The following is an 18943-nucleotide window of genomic DNA, read 5'->3' on the forward strand; positions in this document are numbered from 1 at the left end:
GATTTTTCTTCAGTACATTAACATATCAATTCAAATGTAAGTATAAATATTTTATTTTATTACATAGCTTTATTGTTTGGACAATATATTGGCTACATAATAGTAGTACACAATACAATAAGCGTCCATATAAAGTTAAAAGGGTTTTATGTGGGATGCGGGAAGGTCTTTGTAATTATTTGTTTTTCTACAGGTCCAGCCCATGTTTGATGACGTCACTTGCGGAGGGACCATGAACCTCGCAGCGCCGCTTCATCCGCACAGACGCGACGCGACGCGACCCACGCGACTCATCTTCAGACCTGCACACACAGGTAAGCGCGAGCTCATCACGTGACGCAAGACAGGAGAAAGTTAAAAACCGTCGTAGCAGCACAGCCACGTGAATCATGAATGAATTTAAATGTATTTCAGTTAAATATTTTTTAGTGTGTAGGAGACCGGGGCAAGTTGTCACTATATCACTTGCCGTTTATTGGCACCGATTTGAGAAGAATACGTTTGTTTAAAATGTGAAACACTATCTAAAGTAACAATAAGAAATTTTCCCAGCAACGTTCTGCATTTAAAATGGCTTAAATGCTTTCCAGCAAAATGTAAACAGTAAGACAATTTTGAAAAATAAACAAACAAAAGTAAATAAATAACATATCATTGTTTTGTTCAAAAGAACAGATAAAACTCATGAACAGCATGTACTTTTATAAATGTGACAACTTGTCTCAACCCGATTCCCTATTTTGGGAACACAGTTCAACCCTTTGGTTTTTATCTTCTTTCATTATATTTATCTGTCTTCTAGTGATGCATGATGGTGTGTGTGTGTGTTTACTTTAATCAACAGCTAGAAAACTATGATGACATTGGTTATTTAGTTATACTAATTCGTGAGAGTTTTGAATGATTTTTTTGAACCAAACTAATATTCCTACACTGATATTCACTGATGAAATTAATGAATGCATGCAATGAATGCAGCTTAATAAAAAAAAAAAAAATTATCTGTAAAATATGTTTAGACATGTTTAAACAAGCATATATTTATGTTTAAAATATGTTTAAAAGTTTAGCAAAATTCTTCTTTGTGTTGACACGGCATGCCTACAAGTCGCTTAATAATATCCATAACAAATGGAGTAAATGTTGAGTGTGAAATGGTGAGAATAAACTGAAATCAACAGTAAACGCGATTAGCATTTGGTAGTGTTCTTCAGGAGCTGTAATGTCTCATTGATGTCTCAGGGGGCCCCATATGGATTGGGGGACGTCATATGTTATTCAGGCTGGGGTCGATGTCTGTTTTCACCCCCTCTGGATGAGCGCAGATGAGAAAAATGATTTAAACATCACCAAATTACCATATATAAAAAAGTGCATATATTGGTGATTTAATGATACATTAGTGATATGAAATGAGCTGTTTTGCAGAATCTTTTCTGTACAGTGCTTAAATTCATACAGATTTTTTTTCATACAGATGTTATCTTTTTTGAATAGTACAGGTAACCTAAAAATGTTTATTGTTTTTATGTTTTTTTTTTTTAAGTCAAAATTATTATTTGATATGACTAAATCAATCTGACTACATTAAATCTTTATTTTATTTAATTTATTTTTTTACACATATTTTCCTGGACATATTTATAATTGGTATAAACCATAAATTAAATATTTGTTCTTTTATTTATTTAGCTTTTTTTAAACTGAACTTATAAAAAAGAATTATTATTTAAACTTATTTTAAGTCTTATTTGAACTTTCTGGATGAACTGTTTCTAGCTTCTTTGCAATGTTTGTTTGGCTTTATAAAATGTGCCAGTTTAGTGTATACTTACATTTTTTTGTGTGAAATTGCATGTGTGTGTCATTGTGGTCACTGACTCTTTCACATTTACGCAGAGCAAGCAGATGCTCAGATGCACAGACACGGTTTCATTATTTATTTTTAGCATGTAGAACATTGATTGGTCCTTGTGAAGATCTGCTCACTGTTCCAGGAACTAGCGCCTTTTGGGGATTTACTTATTAGTAGTGTTTAAAAAGTCAAGCATTACTATTACTCTTGCTCTTATATAAAGATTTGAACAAACTCCAAACCGAACTCCAAGTATTTAACTTCAGTGTGTAACCCGTTTTACAGTGTTTGTGCTCCGGACATGAATGATACCTAACATCTTTTCTATACAATTAGAGTTGCAGGTTTGAAAGTGTTGTCAGCAGGCATCCGACGACTGAATTAGTTTCTAGTCTGGTGTGATTGCATGATTTAGTGCAGACAGATTGGGATTAAATTAGATTAGTGTGAAGTCGCATACAGCCAGACAGTTTCTTTGTGTTCATGTGCAAGATATTTTTATTTAAAAATGTCTCTCTCTCTCTCTCTCACACACACACACACACACACACACTATAATGGTAACTTATATGTGGTTAATGTAGTTAAATCTCTTTGTAATGCTAATGAATCAGATCATCTAAAACCAGCGGCCAGTAGAAACACAACACAAAGCAGCAATCTGTTTTCCTTGTGTCTCCCACTGGAGTCACTGGATCTATAACGCATGTTGTTGGAGAAAACTGTAAACTAGAGAAGCACTTAATCCGACAGCTATTATGAACACACACACACACACACACACACACACACACTCAGGCAGCTTGTATTGTTCTGGCTTTGGTATCAGCTGTTCTCACTCAAGCCTAAAGCTACTTACTGCCGCCACTCAGCGTGCCTCTGAACGCTCTATTGTGTGTGTTCGCATAGATCATTTATCATATGTCACTAATGTGATTTCCTTATTGTGTACTGCTGGACTTCTGTGGCAATAGATGCGTGTATGTGATGTGTGTGTGTGTGTGTGGAGAGAGAGAGATGGACACATGTAGTGTGATGAGTTTTAAACTATTGATATTAGATCTGGGTCAGACAAACCCCTCACTCAGCACACACACGCACGCACACACACACACACACACACACACACACACACACACAGATGGTGAATGATCCCCAGACTGCCTGAGGACTGACCTTATGGCTTCTCATTGTATTCAGACTTTGTTGCTGAACAATTTCCTTGATTAATATATGATTAATAATCACCTGTCCATTGTCCAGCTCTGAACTCACATCCCCTTCCTCTCCACCCTGACTGGCAGCATGCCAATAAATGTGCTGTAGTATAGATAGATAGATAGATAGATAGATAGATGATCCATCCCTCTATCATCTCTCAAACTTTCCATCCCACCATCCATCCATTCCTCTATCATCTTTCAGTCCACCCATCCAGTCATCCTTCCATTCCTCTTTCATCTTTCCATCCGTCCATCCATCCATTATTCTATCATCTTTCCATCCATCCATCTATCCAACCATCCATCCATCCATCCATCCATCCATTTCTCTATCATATTTTAAACCATCCATCCATCCATCCATCTATCCAACCAACCATCCATCCATCCATTATTCTATCATCTTTCCATCTATCCATCCATCCATCCTTCCATTCCTCTTTCATCTTTCAATCTATCCATCCATCCATCCATCCATCCTTCCATTCCTCTTTCTTCTATCCATCCATCCATCCATCCTTCCATTCCTCTTTCATCTTTCCATCCGTCCATCTATCCATCCATCCATCCATCCATTATTCTATCATCTTTCCATCCATCTATCCAACCATCCATCCATCCATCCATCCATTTCTCTATCATATTTTAAACCATCCATCCATCCAATTTATACCAAATGGAAAATTGCAGTGCAACAGTACCCAGGCATGATCAACATAGTACAGTACAACATAATATAAACATTATTAGATAATTACAACATAATATAAACATTCTGCATAATGCGTGATGACAGCATGGATCACATGTGAATCTCATCTGTATTCCAGTGTTTACAGCAGTCTTACTCTTTTCCCATGACGAATTATTGGACAATATGAGCAGTAGACACAGTAGACAGAGATACTGGCAGGCTAAAGCATTCCCTCTTGAAATGTGCCGATGACGGGACACATCTGACCCGTGGAACATTCCAGCGTCTGATCCTAATCGTCTAATCTCAGGACCTTTGTTTTAGGTTCTGGTGGCTTTATGATGGTTCCTCCTTAATATTTGGCAGCACGTCTAGGGTCTGTTCCCTAAATATTAGCGTGTAAGCCTAGCACCCCCATCCCAACCCCCAAAATACACACACGCCCTCTGATGGATGGGTATAAATGGGCAATCTGCTGTCTGTGTGGATCATTTGGTGTTGGACCTTTAGACCTGCATTGCAAAGGAGTTTGTGTTTCTTTTTGTCAAGATTGTTGCTTTTTGAAGGTAAATTTGTCTGATTAACATATGCAGAATGATTACTTCACTTTAGCTTTGTTAAATGCATGTTAACTTATGCATATTGTATTATTTGACAGTTTGTTGTATTACAATACAGTACTGTTCAAAAGTTTGTTTTTCTTTTAAAGAAATTAATGCTTTTATTCAGTTAGGATACAATGAATTGATCAAAAGTGACAGTAAAGACATTTATGATGTTAAAAAAGTTTTATTTCAAATTAGTGCTGTTCTTTTGAACTTTACAGTTTCCACAAAAATATTAAGCAGCATGACTGTTTTCAACCATGATAATAATAATAAATGCTAATGCAAATAAGCATATTAGAATGATTTCTGAAGGATCATGTGATACTGACGACTGGAGTAATGATGCTGAAAATTTAGCTTTGCATCTCCGGAATAAATTACATGTTAAAATATATTAAAATATAAAACAGTTATTTTAAATTGTAATAATATCTCCTAATATTACTGTTTTTTTTTCTTTTTTAATCAAAATAAATGCAGACTTCTTTCAAAAAAAAAAAAAATCTTATCGACCCCAAACTTTTGAACAGTAGTGCATTTCAGAGTAAAGAAGAATGGGAAATGTTTAGTTGGATTGTGGAAAATTATTGGTTAATGTTGTTTTTCCCCATCCAAATGGCTATTGGGTGGGTGCATTTGCCGGTTAGCAACCACTTAGCATCGCCCTAGCAACCATCAGAACACCTTAGCAACCACATTGCAACAGAAAACAGAAAAAATCTAATTACCTTTTATATAAGTGGAAGTTAATTGTAAAAATTAACATTTTTATGTGACTCAGGAGAAAAGGTAAAAGGAAGTCATGGCTTTGACATAGGGGTGTGCGATATCACGATTTTTGATTGTGGAGGATTAAAATGTCTCCACGGTCTGCTTTTGTAGGCATATCGTAGTATAGTGCTACAGCGCACATTCTATCAGATGCAGTTCTGGCGTCTCCGTCTCAATGTACTGTACAACACGTACATTCACATCAAATGTTAACTCAGCGGTAGAGTTACACTGACAGGACACTGCACTTATTCGCATTTTCTGTATTTTGACCAAATAAATGCAGCCTTGGTGAGCATTAAAACATTTAAAAAATCTTACCAACCCCAAACTTTTGAATGGTGCTGTATATACAACCAACTTCATTTTTTTTAAATGACACTGAGCATGTATTTTTTTTAAAATATGACTTTTATACTGCTTTCTGCTACTAAATTTCATTAGCTGTGTTTCATAAGACAAGCATCTCTATTTCTTCTAACTTCTAACCCATAGCACTAAAACTTACCTTCAAGTAAAACAGGTTTTTGCAAGTAAAAAACACTTTAACAACTGCATAGAAATGCCTTGGCAACCTCCTAGCATTGGGCTTTTCCACTCACATTTTATTTAGAAAAAGTAAAAATCTAGTTTTAAATCACATGCTTTTTCAACAGTGTCTGACTGAACACATCTCTCTCTCTCTCTCTCTCTCTCTCTCTGTCTGTCTTTCCAGGGCATTCTGTGAGGACTTTCTGACTGTTTTATATCAGACAGCTATGAGTGGTAAATACAGTGTGGTGTTACAGGGTCCGGCCCCATGGGGCTTCCGACTGCACGGGGGGAAAGACTTCAACATGCCTCTCTCCATTTCACGGGTGAGTACAAACACACACTCATTCAAACATGATACACCCCTTCTGACCCCCCGACACCATCTGTACCCTTTAATGATCTCTCGCTCCCGTCTTTATTCCCTTTTTGTCTATTTTTATGTTGCTTTTGACCTCGTCATTATGTATAGGGGAGAGCAGGGTAAGCTGTTTTAAAACTGTGCACAGTGTTTATAATGTGATAATATTTTTAGAAAAGGCCCATTATTTGCAGCTGCCTGTGATTGAGAGATACATATGAGAAAAAATATTTTTTGCATGTCAGTAATGTGTCAGAACAAATTATATTTATCCAGGAAAGAATTCTGTAATGCTTAGCAAGGCTGCATTTATTTGATCAAAAATACATACAAACTGTAATATTGTGAAACGGTATTACAATTTAAAATATTTTATTTTAATATATGTTATATGATCCTTAAGAAATAATTCTAATATGCTGATTTGCAGCTTAACATTTATTATTATTATTATCAGTGTTAAAAACAGTCGTCATACATTTTTTTTTTTCAGGATTCTTTGATGAACAGAAAGTTCAAAAGAACAGTATTTATTTGAAATGGAAAACTTTTGTAACATTATAAATGTCTTTACTGTCACTTTTAAATAATTAAATGCATCCTCTCTGAATAAAACTATTAATTTCTTTAAAAAATCTGACCCCAAAATTGTGAGCAGTAGTGTATATCATACATGTTGGTAAATTGCCACTGAATAAAGCCATTAAAATGATTTGGGTAAAAATTAATCATAAATTATTAAATTAAGCATTTTTCTCAGAATTATATCAGTAGGTAAAGGGTTTATGATGCTTTGGGGTAAATTATATATGCCATAAAAACTTACAAATATTAGTACAAAATTGTCTCTGTGCAATTAAAATCACTTTTAAATATTTTCTTGGCAAGTTTATGCAAAGAAAAGATGCAAACAATGTGGCAAACAATTGTGCATTCTAAAACTTTTTTTAATTTATTTTTTTAGCTTTTACATGGTGTTCCTGTAGCTCCAATAGAAGAGTATGACACTAGCAAAACCAATGGTTCAATTCGCAGGGAATGCATGAACTAAAAAGATTTATAGCTTAAATGCAGTGCAAGTCACTTTGAATAAAAGCATCTGCCAAATGCATAACAGGGCTCGCAAAATCGCTAGCCCGACGTCCCGGGGCTATTGTGTTTTCCATTCGGGCTACCAAAATGTATCACCGCCCTGCCCAACGGGCTATCTTGAACAGTGAAATAAAATTTCTTCCTTGATTTGCATTGTTCACTAGCTTGTAGGTGTAAAACGGATCATGGTTGATCGTTTGCACATGTTTCTAAGTCTTGCCGATTTAAACATTCAAGTGTTTTAAACCATTCACGCATTTGGAGCTGCGCGCACTCATACAAAGCTGTCTCGGCAAGTATTCTCGTAAATGCAGTTGGTTATGTGTTAAGTGAACGTAAACAGTGGTGAAAGAAATCTCAAGTGCATCATTATATTGGATCCGTGCATTCGGTCTTAAAGGGGCAGCAGCCTATAAATACCTGCTGTTCCATAAGCGCCACCTGCTGTCAGAGAGTGACATTTGCGTCTCATTCACAAAGTTAAAATCAGACCGATCTGTTTTTTACTTCAAATTTCGAAATTATACAATCTAATTGCAATCTAAATAACATGCATTTAGAAAAATAAAAATTGTGAGAAAATTGTATTGTGAAATCACAGTATCGTGAATCGTATCGAATCGCGTTGTGAGTTGAGTGAATTGTTACATCCCTATATGCTACTAGTTTTTGCTGTGGTATCAAAGAAGTATTCTGTTATTTAAATAATAAAGAACCATATCTGCAAAAATCTGATCCGATCTGTTACTCAAAATCTGATATGATAATGCAATATGATCCGAGCCGTGGGTTTTGTGATCCGTTGCACCCTTACTCTCTTGACTTGTTATTTGAAGAAAAAAAGCAATCACTGAAGTTTTTAATCATGCTGATTTGTCCGCAGTGAAGTTCAGCCGAGTTTTTTATTTTTTATTTTTATTCGGGCTACTTAAATTCATTTTGGGCTACCAAAATCTGAAGAATGTCTGCCCGAAGGGCTACCAGCGATTTAGAAATTTTGCGAGCCCTGCATAAATGTAATTGTGTTTTCTGTATTCATATATTACAACATACCCCTAATGTGGACCACTTTTTAAAAAAAGGCATATTTCTGTCTATATATTTATAGGCACGTTCTTCCGTCACTTGATAGCAGATATATTTAAGATTCTTAGTTTTACCTCCATCTCATTTCCTCTTGACTACAGGACAAACTTAAGTCACAAGTGGCACAGCTTACCCCGCTCCCCCCTGAATATTTATCTCATTTATTCATCTGTTAAGTGATCTATGTAACCTTTCCTTTCCACCTGTTGATACTTTTTATTTCCTAATGAGTCTTCCACCCTCTCTCTATCTACAGTATCTCTCTCATACACACACACACATACACACACACACATGCTCAGATGCACGTATGTCACACAGCCGTTTGGGCTGCCAATGTATGACAGCTATTCCCACAATGCCATCTGGCAGAGGAGTGATGTAAATGACCTTCTGATTGATTTTCCTTGCCTCGCTCTCTTTCTTTCCCTCCCCCTCTCCAGACTCTTCCCTCTTTTCTTCTGTCCTCCCCTCTCCATCTCGGTATTTTTAAGTCATTATTTATTTTTTTAATTGTGCTGTTGTGTTTTACAAGCTATTTTTACAGTGTTATTTTAATTTATTTTATTATTTTATTTTATTTTCAAATAAAATTAATAAATTAAAACAAAATAAAATATTTTTATTTTATTAATAATTTTATTTCATTATTTTATTTAGTTTTAAAACAATTATTAAAAAATAATAAAAGTATTAAAATAAAATAAAATTTAAAAAATAAATTAAAATAGTTTATTTATTTCTCTCTTTAATGTCATTAATTTGGATCTTATTTGGTCTCATTGGATCTCATAGTGTTACAAGCTCGTAAGTCACTATAGCAATGTGATGTGCATTCAAGTATATACTGTATATATGCATTGGACAATTTCGTATTTATTTTTTTTAATCAGACAGTGATTCTTCACATTAGAGTTTGTGATGTTGTGGTTCGTCTGGCTGCTGGTTAGTAAGATGGCGCCGACGCTGATGGCTGCCTCCGTGGCGTGCTCCGCAGTTGTTTTTATGTTTTTGTTAGTTTGTCCTGTCTTGAGTTATATCCCTGCAATCAGTTTCACCAGAGACGAATTGCTGGACATTCGGAAGTACACACCACCCGATATTTCACCGGTTTTTGATTATTCTGATGTTTTGCTGGACATTGTAGTCAGGGGAGCTGTGGCGCTGATCAAGCGCTTCAGGACGCGCAGACAGGGTCTATTTTTTATTATCTGTGTTTTTTGTTCTGTCACTGTCATTCTGTTACACTGTGGAAGCTTCTGTCACGAAAACAAATTCCTCGTATGTGTAAACATACCTGGCAATAAAGCTCATTCTGATTCTGATTCTGGTAGGTCTGGTTCGTGGCTTAGAACGCTTTGTATGGGAAGCCAGTGAAAATATTTTATCAATAGAGCAAGAGCTCTCTCGGATCCCGCTACAGACGTTACTCACACTCCATAAAAGATGTTATTTCAACTTCAGATCCTCAATAAAAATCTGGGAGCGCAGCCGTCAGCTGGACATATCATAAATCTGTGATTTACAGTCCTCTCGTCTCTCCTCAGTGTTGTTGAGAAGTAAGTATTCTGCATCTGTCAGTATTGAGACAGTAGCCCAGCTGTTTACAAAATAATATAGTCTTTCCAGTGTTTCTAGCAACATTTTCCCAACAATTAGTGTAAGTACACTATTAAAAAGTCTGTAAAAAATAGGAGGCAGTGAACTGTGTTTGAATATAAAGGAATTTTCCGTATTGATTTTTCACATTTGTTTTACCCAGAAAACTACCAGTACCTTTTCTCAGACAGAATTCAGAAGTTTGATATATTTGACCATATTTCAGTAAACAGGTTAAAAAAATTGATTCATTTGGATCGTCACTCAATAGTGTTTCCTGAAATCCTTCCACAGCATTTTATGTCTCATATTTTTATAGTGAATTAAATATATTATTTGATTAAATAAATAAAATTCTATATATTAATTTATTTAATTATATAATAAAATTATTTATTTAATTATTTGTTATTTTATTATTATTAATTTTTATTTAATTAAAATATTATTTTATTGGTTGTATATCATGTAAAGCTACTTTGATGCAGTAACCCATTAAGATCGTCATTGTATTTGTGCCAGATATATACTGCTCTCATGTGTAATTCAGACTAAATTTCATTGTAGCACGATTAAAAATATATTTCCTCCATAAATTGATTGGATTAATCCTGAGTAAGGACTAATGTATAGGTTCATTATTAAAATTAATCTCATTATTAAAATTAATCTTAAGGGGTGATACTGGAGATATGTAACTAGCACAGCTCTAAAATGATACAGTTTAGCAGTAATTATGCAAAAAAAAAAAAAAAAAAAATTGACAGCAGTATGCAGAGAGTGACCAGTCAGAATCAAGTATTCTACACTCTTAAAAACAATAGTTCTTTTTTTGGCATCAATGATTCCATAAAGAATTAACAGTGGTGGACGAAGTACACAAATAAAGTACTTGAGTAAAAGTACAGATCCGTATAATAAAATATTACTCCAGTAAAAGTACTCAGTTTTCAGTTTTTTTGTATTTAAGTAAAAAGTACCGATAGATGAATGATTATTTAGCAGTTTTATATATACTACTTTTATCATTTAATTTTAGATTTTCATAATGATTTTTTTCTCCTCAGACCTTGTCTGTGGTGTAAAAACACCCCTGGCCAAATGCCCCTGCGCTCACAAGATCTACCTGTTCTTACTTGTGAATTCAGTTCACTGGAGACTCGCACTAAACGGTTAATTTGAATCAGTGAGTTGTCGACTCGAGAACAGCTGCAATCGGATCATTCCAATTCGTGAATGAATCGTTTGGTGCGATTTGCGAACCGATTTAACGGGTTCATTGAAAAGAATCAGTTCGTTCATGATGAATCAGACACCGCTTCTGCGTCTCGGAGCACGTGATATATCATAAGGAGTAACGATAATTTTTATGAAATGTAGTGAAGTAAAAAGTACGATCTTATGCTTTGGAATGTAGTGAAGTAAAAGTAAAAGTTACTCAAAATAAAACTACTCCACTAAAGTACAGATACTTGAAAAATTTACTTAAGTACAGTAACGAAGTAAAACGACTTCGTTATTGTCCACCACTGAGAATTAAGATTTAACATCGGTTCCATGGATGTTAAAAAAGGTTCTTTAAAGTGGAAAAAAATTCTTCAGATTTTTTAAATATTCTTCAACAAAGAAAAAAAAGGCTCTTTTTAAGAACTGTTTGCTGAAAAATTCTTTTGGGGACCCAAAAATGGTTCTTCTATGGCATCAATGCGAAAACCCCCATCACAAACTTTATTTTTAAGAGTGTAGATGGCCATGTAATCATTTCTGTTAGCAAAGCGACTGTAGTTTAACTACTTAAAACAGACCTGCTTCTTCAAGATTGGTCTTGCATCTCTCATGACATCATCTCCAGAGGAGTGTGCATGTGTGGGTGATAAACTTTTCGTCGATGATAAGATAAAATGAGAATGTTCCAGTTCATGCCATGGTGAAATTAGCTGCTTTCTCAGAGGTCCTCTGCAGGCAGTCAAGCGTTTCAGCCATGAGGATGAAGCTGCAGCTTTTCTGGCAGGAACTTGTAGGTTGCAGATGCAGTATTTCTTCGAGTGTTTGTGCTGATTTCAGACAGGACAGGGCGCTGGGACAGGTTTAGACTGTAAATAAACGTTTGGGGGGAGTGTGTTGGGTTTGGACGCGGACAGGTCTGAGGTTGTTGGAGTGTGACTGATTTTTTTTGTTTTGTGTGAAAAGCGGTGGGAAGTTTAGCAGTGAGATTGGGTTGGTTTGGACCTCGCTGTACCTCAGCCAGCTTTTCAGAGATTTAATATTCTAAGTTCTGGTTTATGGTGGGATTTAATACAAGGATCTGGTCTAAACTAGGCTTTATAAGACTGTGGTTTGGAGCTGCTGCTACGTTCTGGTTAGTGTCAGTACACATGATCACAGCTGGGTGTGTGTTCTGTTTCAGTGTCTGTTTCTTTCTTTCTGTACTTCTACCATCTGATACCATCATGGAGATTTTTTTCTCTCTGTCTGTCTTTCTCTCTCTAGGATTGAAGGAAATGTGATTGGTGTTTGCCTGTGTAAAACCTGCCACAATGAAGCTAGGAGGATGGCGTGGGTGGTTGCTAGGATGTTACTAAGTAGTTGCTAAGGTGTTCAAAATGTTTTTTTTAACAGTGTATGGTTTCTAGATTGTTGTCTGTGGTTGCCAGCAAAATTTGTCTGTGTAGTTGCTAAGGTGTTCCAAATGTTGTTTAAAAGTATACGGTTTCTATAATGTTGTCAGTGGTTGCTGCTAGGGCATTTGTGCATGGTTGCTAAGGAGTTTAGAATGTTTTTGGCACTATACTGTTGCTAGGAAGTTTTGGGTGGTTGCTAAGGCCTTACTGAGGGGTTGCTAAGGTGTTCAGAATATTGTTTAACAGTATACTGTTTCAGAATGTTGTGGGTGGTTGCTAGGGTGTTACTGTGTGGTTGCTTATGAGTTCAGAGTGTTGTATAACAGTATACTTACTGTTTATAGAATGTTGTGTGTGGTTGTTAAGGTATTCAGAATGGTTGCTACTGTGTGGTTGCTAATGAGTTCAGAGTGTTGTTTAACAGTATACTGTTTACAGAATGTTGTGTGTGGTTGCTAAGGTGTTCAGAATGTTGTTTAATGGTATGTTGTTTCTAGAATGTTGTTGGTGGTTGCTGGGGTGTTACTGTGTGGTTGCTAAGGTGTTCAGAATGTTTTTTAACAGTATGTTGTTTCTAGAATGTTGTTGGTGATTGCTGGGGTGTTACTGTGTGGTTGCTAAGGAAAAATGTTGTCAGTGGTTTCTAGGGCATTTGTGCATGTTTGCTAAGGAGTTTAGAATGTTTTAGCAGTATACGGTATACAGATTCCACACGTGAGCGTGAGACAAGCAGGAAACAAACTCAAACATTCATTCAGCCATTCATGCTATTTGATTACACAGTGCTCTGGAGTACTTGATTCTGATTGGTCACTCAGTGGTTAAAATTGTTCAAAAGTTTGAGGACGAAAAATGTTGTCAGTGGTTGCTAGGGCTTTTGTGCATGGTTGCTAAGGAGTTTAGAATGTTTTTAGCAGTATACAGTTGCTAGGAAGTTTTGGGTGGTTGCTAGGACCTTACTGAGTGGTTGCTAAGGTGTTCAGAATGTAGTTTAACAGTATACTGTTTCCAGAATGTTGTGGGTGGTTGCTAGGGTGTTACTGTGTGGTTGCTAATGAGTTCGGAATGTTTTTTTAACAGTATGTTGTTTCTAGAATGTTGTTGGTGATTGCTGGGGTGTTACTGTGTGGTTGCTAAGGTGTTCAGAATGTTGTTTAACGGTATACTGTTTCTAAGATGTTGCTGTGTGGTTGTAAATGTGTTCAGAATGTTGTTTAACAGTATACTGTTTCTAGAATATTGTGTGTGGTTGCTAGGGTGTTACTGTGTGGTTTCTAAGGTGTTCAGAATGTTGTTTAATGGTATGTCGTTTCTAGAATGTTGTTGGTGGTTGTTAGGGTGTTACTGTGTGGTTTCTAAGGTATTCCGAATGTTGTTTAGCGGTATACTGTTTCTAGAATGTTGTGGGTGGTTTCTAGGGTGTTCAGAATATTTTTGTTGCTATGGTTGATGTTGTGGGTGGTTGTTGGGGTGTTGCTAGGGTGCTAGGTTATTGCTTACTGGCCCAGAAAAACCTGAAACACAAAAAGACATTTTTAGGACTGTAATCAAATCAATAGTTATTTTTACCTAAAACTAAAACTCGTTCAAAAATCGTTTTTGTTAATTGAAATAAAATAAAAGATACACACACAGGAAAGAACATGCATCTGTTGGATCCATTTTAATGCCCCTTGTGAGAAAACAGTGTAATGCAGATTTCTCTGCTTCTCCTGAAACCTGATATAATGTCAGAAATCATTTGACTGAATTATTAATGGAATGGCATTCAAGTACAAGCTGTACCGCTTCTCATCATCATGTCAGCAGATTGTGCTTCCAGATACACCTATAAATCTCCCCAAAGCGCCTGTAAGATTCCACACGTGAGCGTGAGACAAGCAGGAAACAAACTCAAACGTTCATTCAGCCATTTATGCTATTTGATTACACAGTGCTCTGGAGTACTTGATTCTGATTGGTCATTCAGTGGCCAAAATTGTTCAAAAGTTTGAGGACGAAAAATGTTATTTTTTAAATGTTTTTGAAAGAAGTCTCTAATGCTCACCAAGGCTTCATTTATTTGATCAAACATACAGTAAAAACAGTAATACTGTGAAATATTATTACAATTTAAAATAACTGTTTTCTATTTGAATTTATTTTAAAATGTAATTTATTCCTGTGATGAAAAGCTGAATTTTCTTCAGTGTCACATGATCCTACAGTAATCATTCAGATATGCTGATTTGCTGCTCAAGAAACATTTCTTATTATTATCAATGTTGAAAACTGTTGTGCTTCTTAATACTTTTGTAGAAACCGTAATCCATTTCTCTAGGATTCTTTGATGAATAGAAAGTTCAAAGTTCATTTATTTGAAATACAAATCTTTTGTAACATTATACATGTGTTTGCTGTCACTTTTGATCAATTTAATGCATCCTTGCTGAATAAAGTATTAAAATTGTAAAAAAAAATTATATTTTTTATGAAAAAACTTTAATATACTTAAATATTTTAACAAGAACTTCTCTTTAAAACTAGTGATTTGCTATTTATTTTTCCTTATAAAATCATCTTAGGGTACGGAAAATTCCCTTTAATTGAATAATCACCCATTTTCTATATTGGTGTAGCAGCAGAAACAAACACAACCATTCATTACGATCCAAGACTGAATGAAATGCCCCTCTGTCTGACTTTTCAAACACATGGCTTAATTATTTGCGTAGATCTGTTCAATGTAACGTAATAAAGCAAATGGTATCTGTCTCACACACTTCATCTGAATATTACCGCACACATTCTCTCAGCAGTGACGTTTCTTGACAGTTTTGGCCGGTCTCTATATACAGACTGTGTTCTGCTTGGAGTATTGATTGCGACAGCACTCGCGTCGTATCTCATACACACACATAAGGAGTTTTATGAGTATTCACAGCTAGTTTATGTGTGTTTAGATTAAAGTTAATGAACGCACCTAGTTTAACTGAATGGGACGGCATGTCTCTGGGGGTCATTTATGAAGTTGAATGGACCTTCTGTTCACTGTTCACCTAGCAGCCGTGCAACACCTTCAGAAACAGTAAAACCACTGATGCTGGAGTGGCAGACCATCTGTATGCGGTGTGAGATCACGGTTACGCTGTGTAAAATCACCACCTGTTATATTTCAGGTTTACATGTGCTGTGGTGTGATTGGGAAATTGAATGCATTCGTGAAGAAAACATGAATGAGATTTTATATCTATTGAATTTCTTTTAAAATACTTTTTTTTTCATATGTTGTATGGAAGAAAGCAGTATGAAGTTTTTGCTAAATATCTCCTTTTGTGGTCCAATGATTCCTTTAAAGGAATAGTTCACTCAAAAATTTAAACTGGCTGAAAATTTACTCACCAATGGATCCTCTGCAGTGAATGGGTGCCGTCAGAATGAGAGTCCAAACAGCTGATAAAAACATCACAATAATCCACAAGTAATCCACACCACTCCAGTCCATCAGTTAACGTCTTCAGAAGTGAAACGCTGCGTGTTTGTAAGAAACAAATCCATCATTAAGACGTTTTTCACTTTAAACTATCGCTTCTGGCCAAAATTCAAGTTCTCTATCCATAATAAGAATTCCTCCAGTGAAAAAGTCCATCCCCTGTTGTCCTCACACATCAAAATCCACCAACATTTATTAGTTTAACTTTAGAGCTGTTTTGGACTGTTTTTGCTTGTAAACGGTGCTTGATCTGTGCATATTTCTCTCCTGATTCAGATGAGATGACTTTTCACGAATAGTTCACTCAAAAATTTAAACTGGCTGAAAATTTACTCACCAATGGATCCTCTGCAGTGAATGGGTGCCGTCAGAATGAGAGTCCAAACAGCTGATAAAAACATCACAATAATCCACAAGTAATCCACACCACTCCATCAATGAATGTCTTGAGAAGCGCCAAGTCGTGTGTTAGTAAGAAACAAATCCATCATTAAGACGTTTTTCACTTTAAACTATCGCTTCTGGCCAAAATTCAAGTTCTCTATCCATAATAAGAATTCCTCCAGTGAAAAAGTCCATCCCCTGTTGTCCTCACACATCAAAATCCACCAACATTTATTAGTTTAACTTTAGAGCTGTTTTGGACTGTTTTTGCTTGTAAACGGTGCTTGATCTGTGCATATTTCTCTCCTGATTCAGATGAGATGACTTTTCACAGGATAAACCAATATTATGGATAGAGGACTCATATTTTAGCCGAAAGCAATAGTTTGAAGATAAATCCATGTGATGGATTTGTTTCTTACAAACATGCAGCTTTTTACTCCACAAGACATTAACTGATGGACTGTAGTGGTGTGGATTACTTGTGGATTATTGTGATGTTTTTATCAGTTTGGACTCTCATTCTGACGGCACCCATTCACTGCAGAAGATCCATTGGTGAGCAAGTGATGTAACGCTACATTTCTCCAAATCTTATGAAGAAACAAACTCATCTACATATTGGTTGGTCTGAGGGTGAGTACATTTTCAGCATTTTATTTTTTATTTTTGAGTGAACTATTCTAAGAATCACCCAATTTCTATGCTGTTATATGTACATAGAACTATGCTTTCTTCTTTGCAAGCATAGTTTGGCTTTAAGTGTCGATTGCCCCTTGAAAACATTTGGCACTGGTGCTCTAACCAGCACTGAAACCAGCAGCCCTCGAATTACTGGTGTGGTGTCTTGACTTTCAAAAGCACTGTCACATCGCATGAGTAAACAAGTCGTGAAAATATTTAGCACCAGATTCAGGCCCAGCTAAAACACACGATACAGACCAAAATGTGTGTTCGCATACAGGCTGCCTGAGTAACCTGTCATTCCGAACATGTATGACTTACTTTTTTACATTGAGCACAAAACAACTCAGCAGAATTTTAATGTTGTTTTTTCCATGCAATGAAAACAGAGCGACCAAGGTCTGAAAATGGCCAAAAAGTTCAATAAGAGTATTTTTTTTAAAGAAATTAATACTTTCATTCAGTAGGGATGCATTAAATTGATCAAAAGTGACAAAACACAAAAGTAAAGGCATTTATGTTACAAAAGATTTCTATTTCAAATAAATGCTGAAAAAATTTATCACGAATTCCATAAAAAAAAAGTTTGAAGCACCACAACTATTGTGCAAATTAGCATATTAGAATGATTTCTGAAGGATTATGTGACACTGAACACTAGAGTAATGATGCTGAAAATTCAGCTTTGCTTCACAGGAATAAATTACATTTTAAAATATATTATAATAGAACACGGTTATTTAAAATTTTACAAATATTTCACAATTTTACTTGTATTTTTGATTAAATAAATGCAGCATTAGTGAGCATAAAAGACTTAAATCTTACCAACCCCAAACTTTTGAACAGTATTGTGATGTATTGACCAGGAGTCATAGTAGTTCCCTTTCAGTCGGTCACTCCGAGTCATGTCGGTGAACAACGAATTGGGATCTCGCTTAGAGAGACCAATCCACTTTGAATGTAAACTAACCGAGCCAATGCAGATTGGCATGCGATGATTGCATCCAGCTGCCGCTGATCACAGCGTGAGCATAAAAAGGTAGCCGGTGCAACGCATACCATCTTTTCGCTTCGGAGCCAAGCGACAACATCGTTGACCATCTCGGAGCTGCGGGCCAGGCTCCGTTTCCTCCAGGGGGGCGGAGCTCCGTTGCCTCTGCCGCGATCTAGTATTCGTCCTGGCGGCAGCCAGGCGTGGACTACTTCGGGCAGTAGCACGGGCAGTCGGAGGGTTACAGTGGTGGCAAATTCCTCAGGGAACCAACCCTCGGGGGCCCACCACTCCTCCAGCGCTCCGCATCCAGCCGAGCCGCCGAAGGAACACGCTGGGCCCTCTTCAAAGAGCGTACCAGTGGTATTCCTCGGGGCTCCTCCCGATGACCGGATTTCGATCACTGCATCGGAGGGAGAGCTCTCTGGAGAGGAAGATTCGGCTGCGCTGCCGGCATCCGGGACTGTGGTAACACCTGAATTGGATCCGGAGATGTCGGCTATGCTTTCCCGGGCCGCCGAGAGGGTAGGGCTCGATTGGAAACCTCCACCGCGTCCCGGGCCCTCGAGGTTGGACGATTGGTTTCTCGGGGTGCCGCGTCCCGAGCCCTCGAGCTTGGACGATTGGTTTCTCGGGGTGGCTCGTGCTGGTTCTCAGTGCCCTGCCTCGGTGCCTTTCTTCCCGGAGGTGCATGAGGAGCCATCAGGAGCGCCATCTCTGGCTGTGTCTGGTTGATATGAGGGGCGCCAACAAAGTTCGCTTCCTTAATGCCGCTGTGTCCCAGACCGGCCTCTTCGGCGACTCGGTTGAGAGCTTGGCCCAGCAGCTCTCGGCTGCACAGAAGCAGACTGAGGCGGGTCGTCACACCCTGCCCCGGCGGGCAGCTGCTGCCTCCACCAGTCCGCCGGCCGCAGCGCCCCAGCCTGCTCGTCTCCGAGGGCGGCCCCCTGCGTCCGCTCCCACGCCGC

The 18943-nt window shown here is 37.1% G+C and overlaps 1 protein-coding gene across 4 annotated transcripts in view; it reads left to right on the plus strand.

Annotated features, from left to right (window-relative positions):
• Nucleotides 1-4262: 4262 nt before the first annotated feature.
• The window catches only part of pdlim5a (PDZ and LIM domain 5a), a 59173-nt gene continuing 44492 nt past the window's right edge, over nucleotides 4263-18943 (plus strand). For all 4 annotated transcript variants that reach the window (XM_016534353.1, XM_016534354.1, XM_016534355.1 and 1 more), the window contains exons 1-2: nucleotides 4263-4338; nucleotides 5867-6008. In XM_016534353.1, the coding sequence (XP_016389839.1) occupies nucleotides 5910-6008 (99 nt within the window). In that variant the 5' untranslated portion in view covers nucleotides 4263-4338; nucleotides 5867-5909. The remainder of the gene's footprint in view (nucleotides 4339-5866; nucleotides 6009-18943) is intronic.

The sequence above is a fragment of the Sinocyclocheilus rhinocerous genome, unplaced genomic scaffold, assembly GCF_001515625.1.
Source record: "Sinocyclocheilus rhinocerous isolate Xijiao unplaced genomic scaffold, SAMN03320098_v1.1 scaffold516, whole genome shotgun sequence".
In the NCBI taxonomy this organism is placed as follows: Eukaryota; Metazoa; Chordata; class Actinopteri; order Cypriniformes; family Cyprinidae; genus Sinocyclocheilus; species Sinocyclocheilus rhinocerous.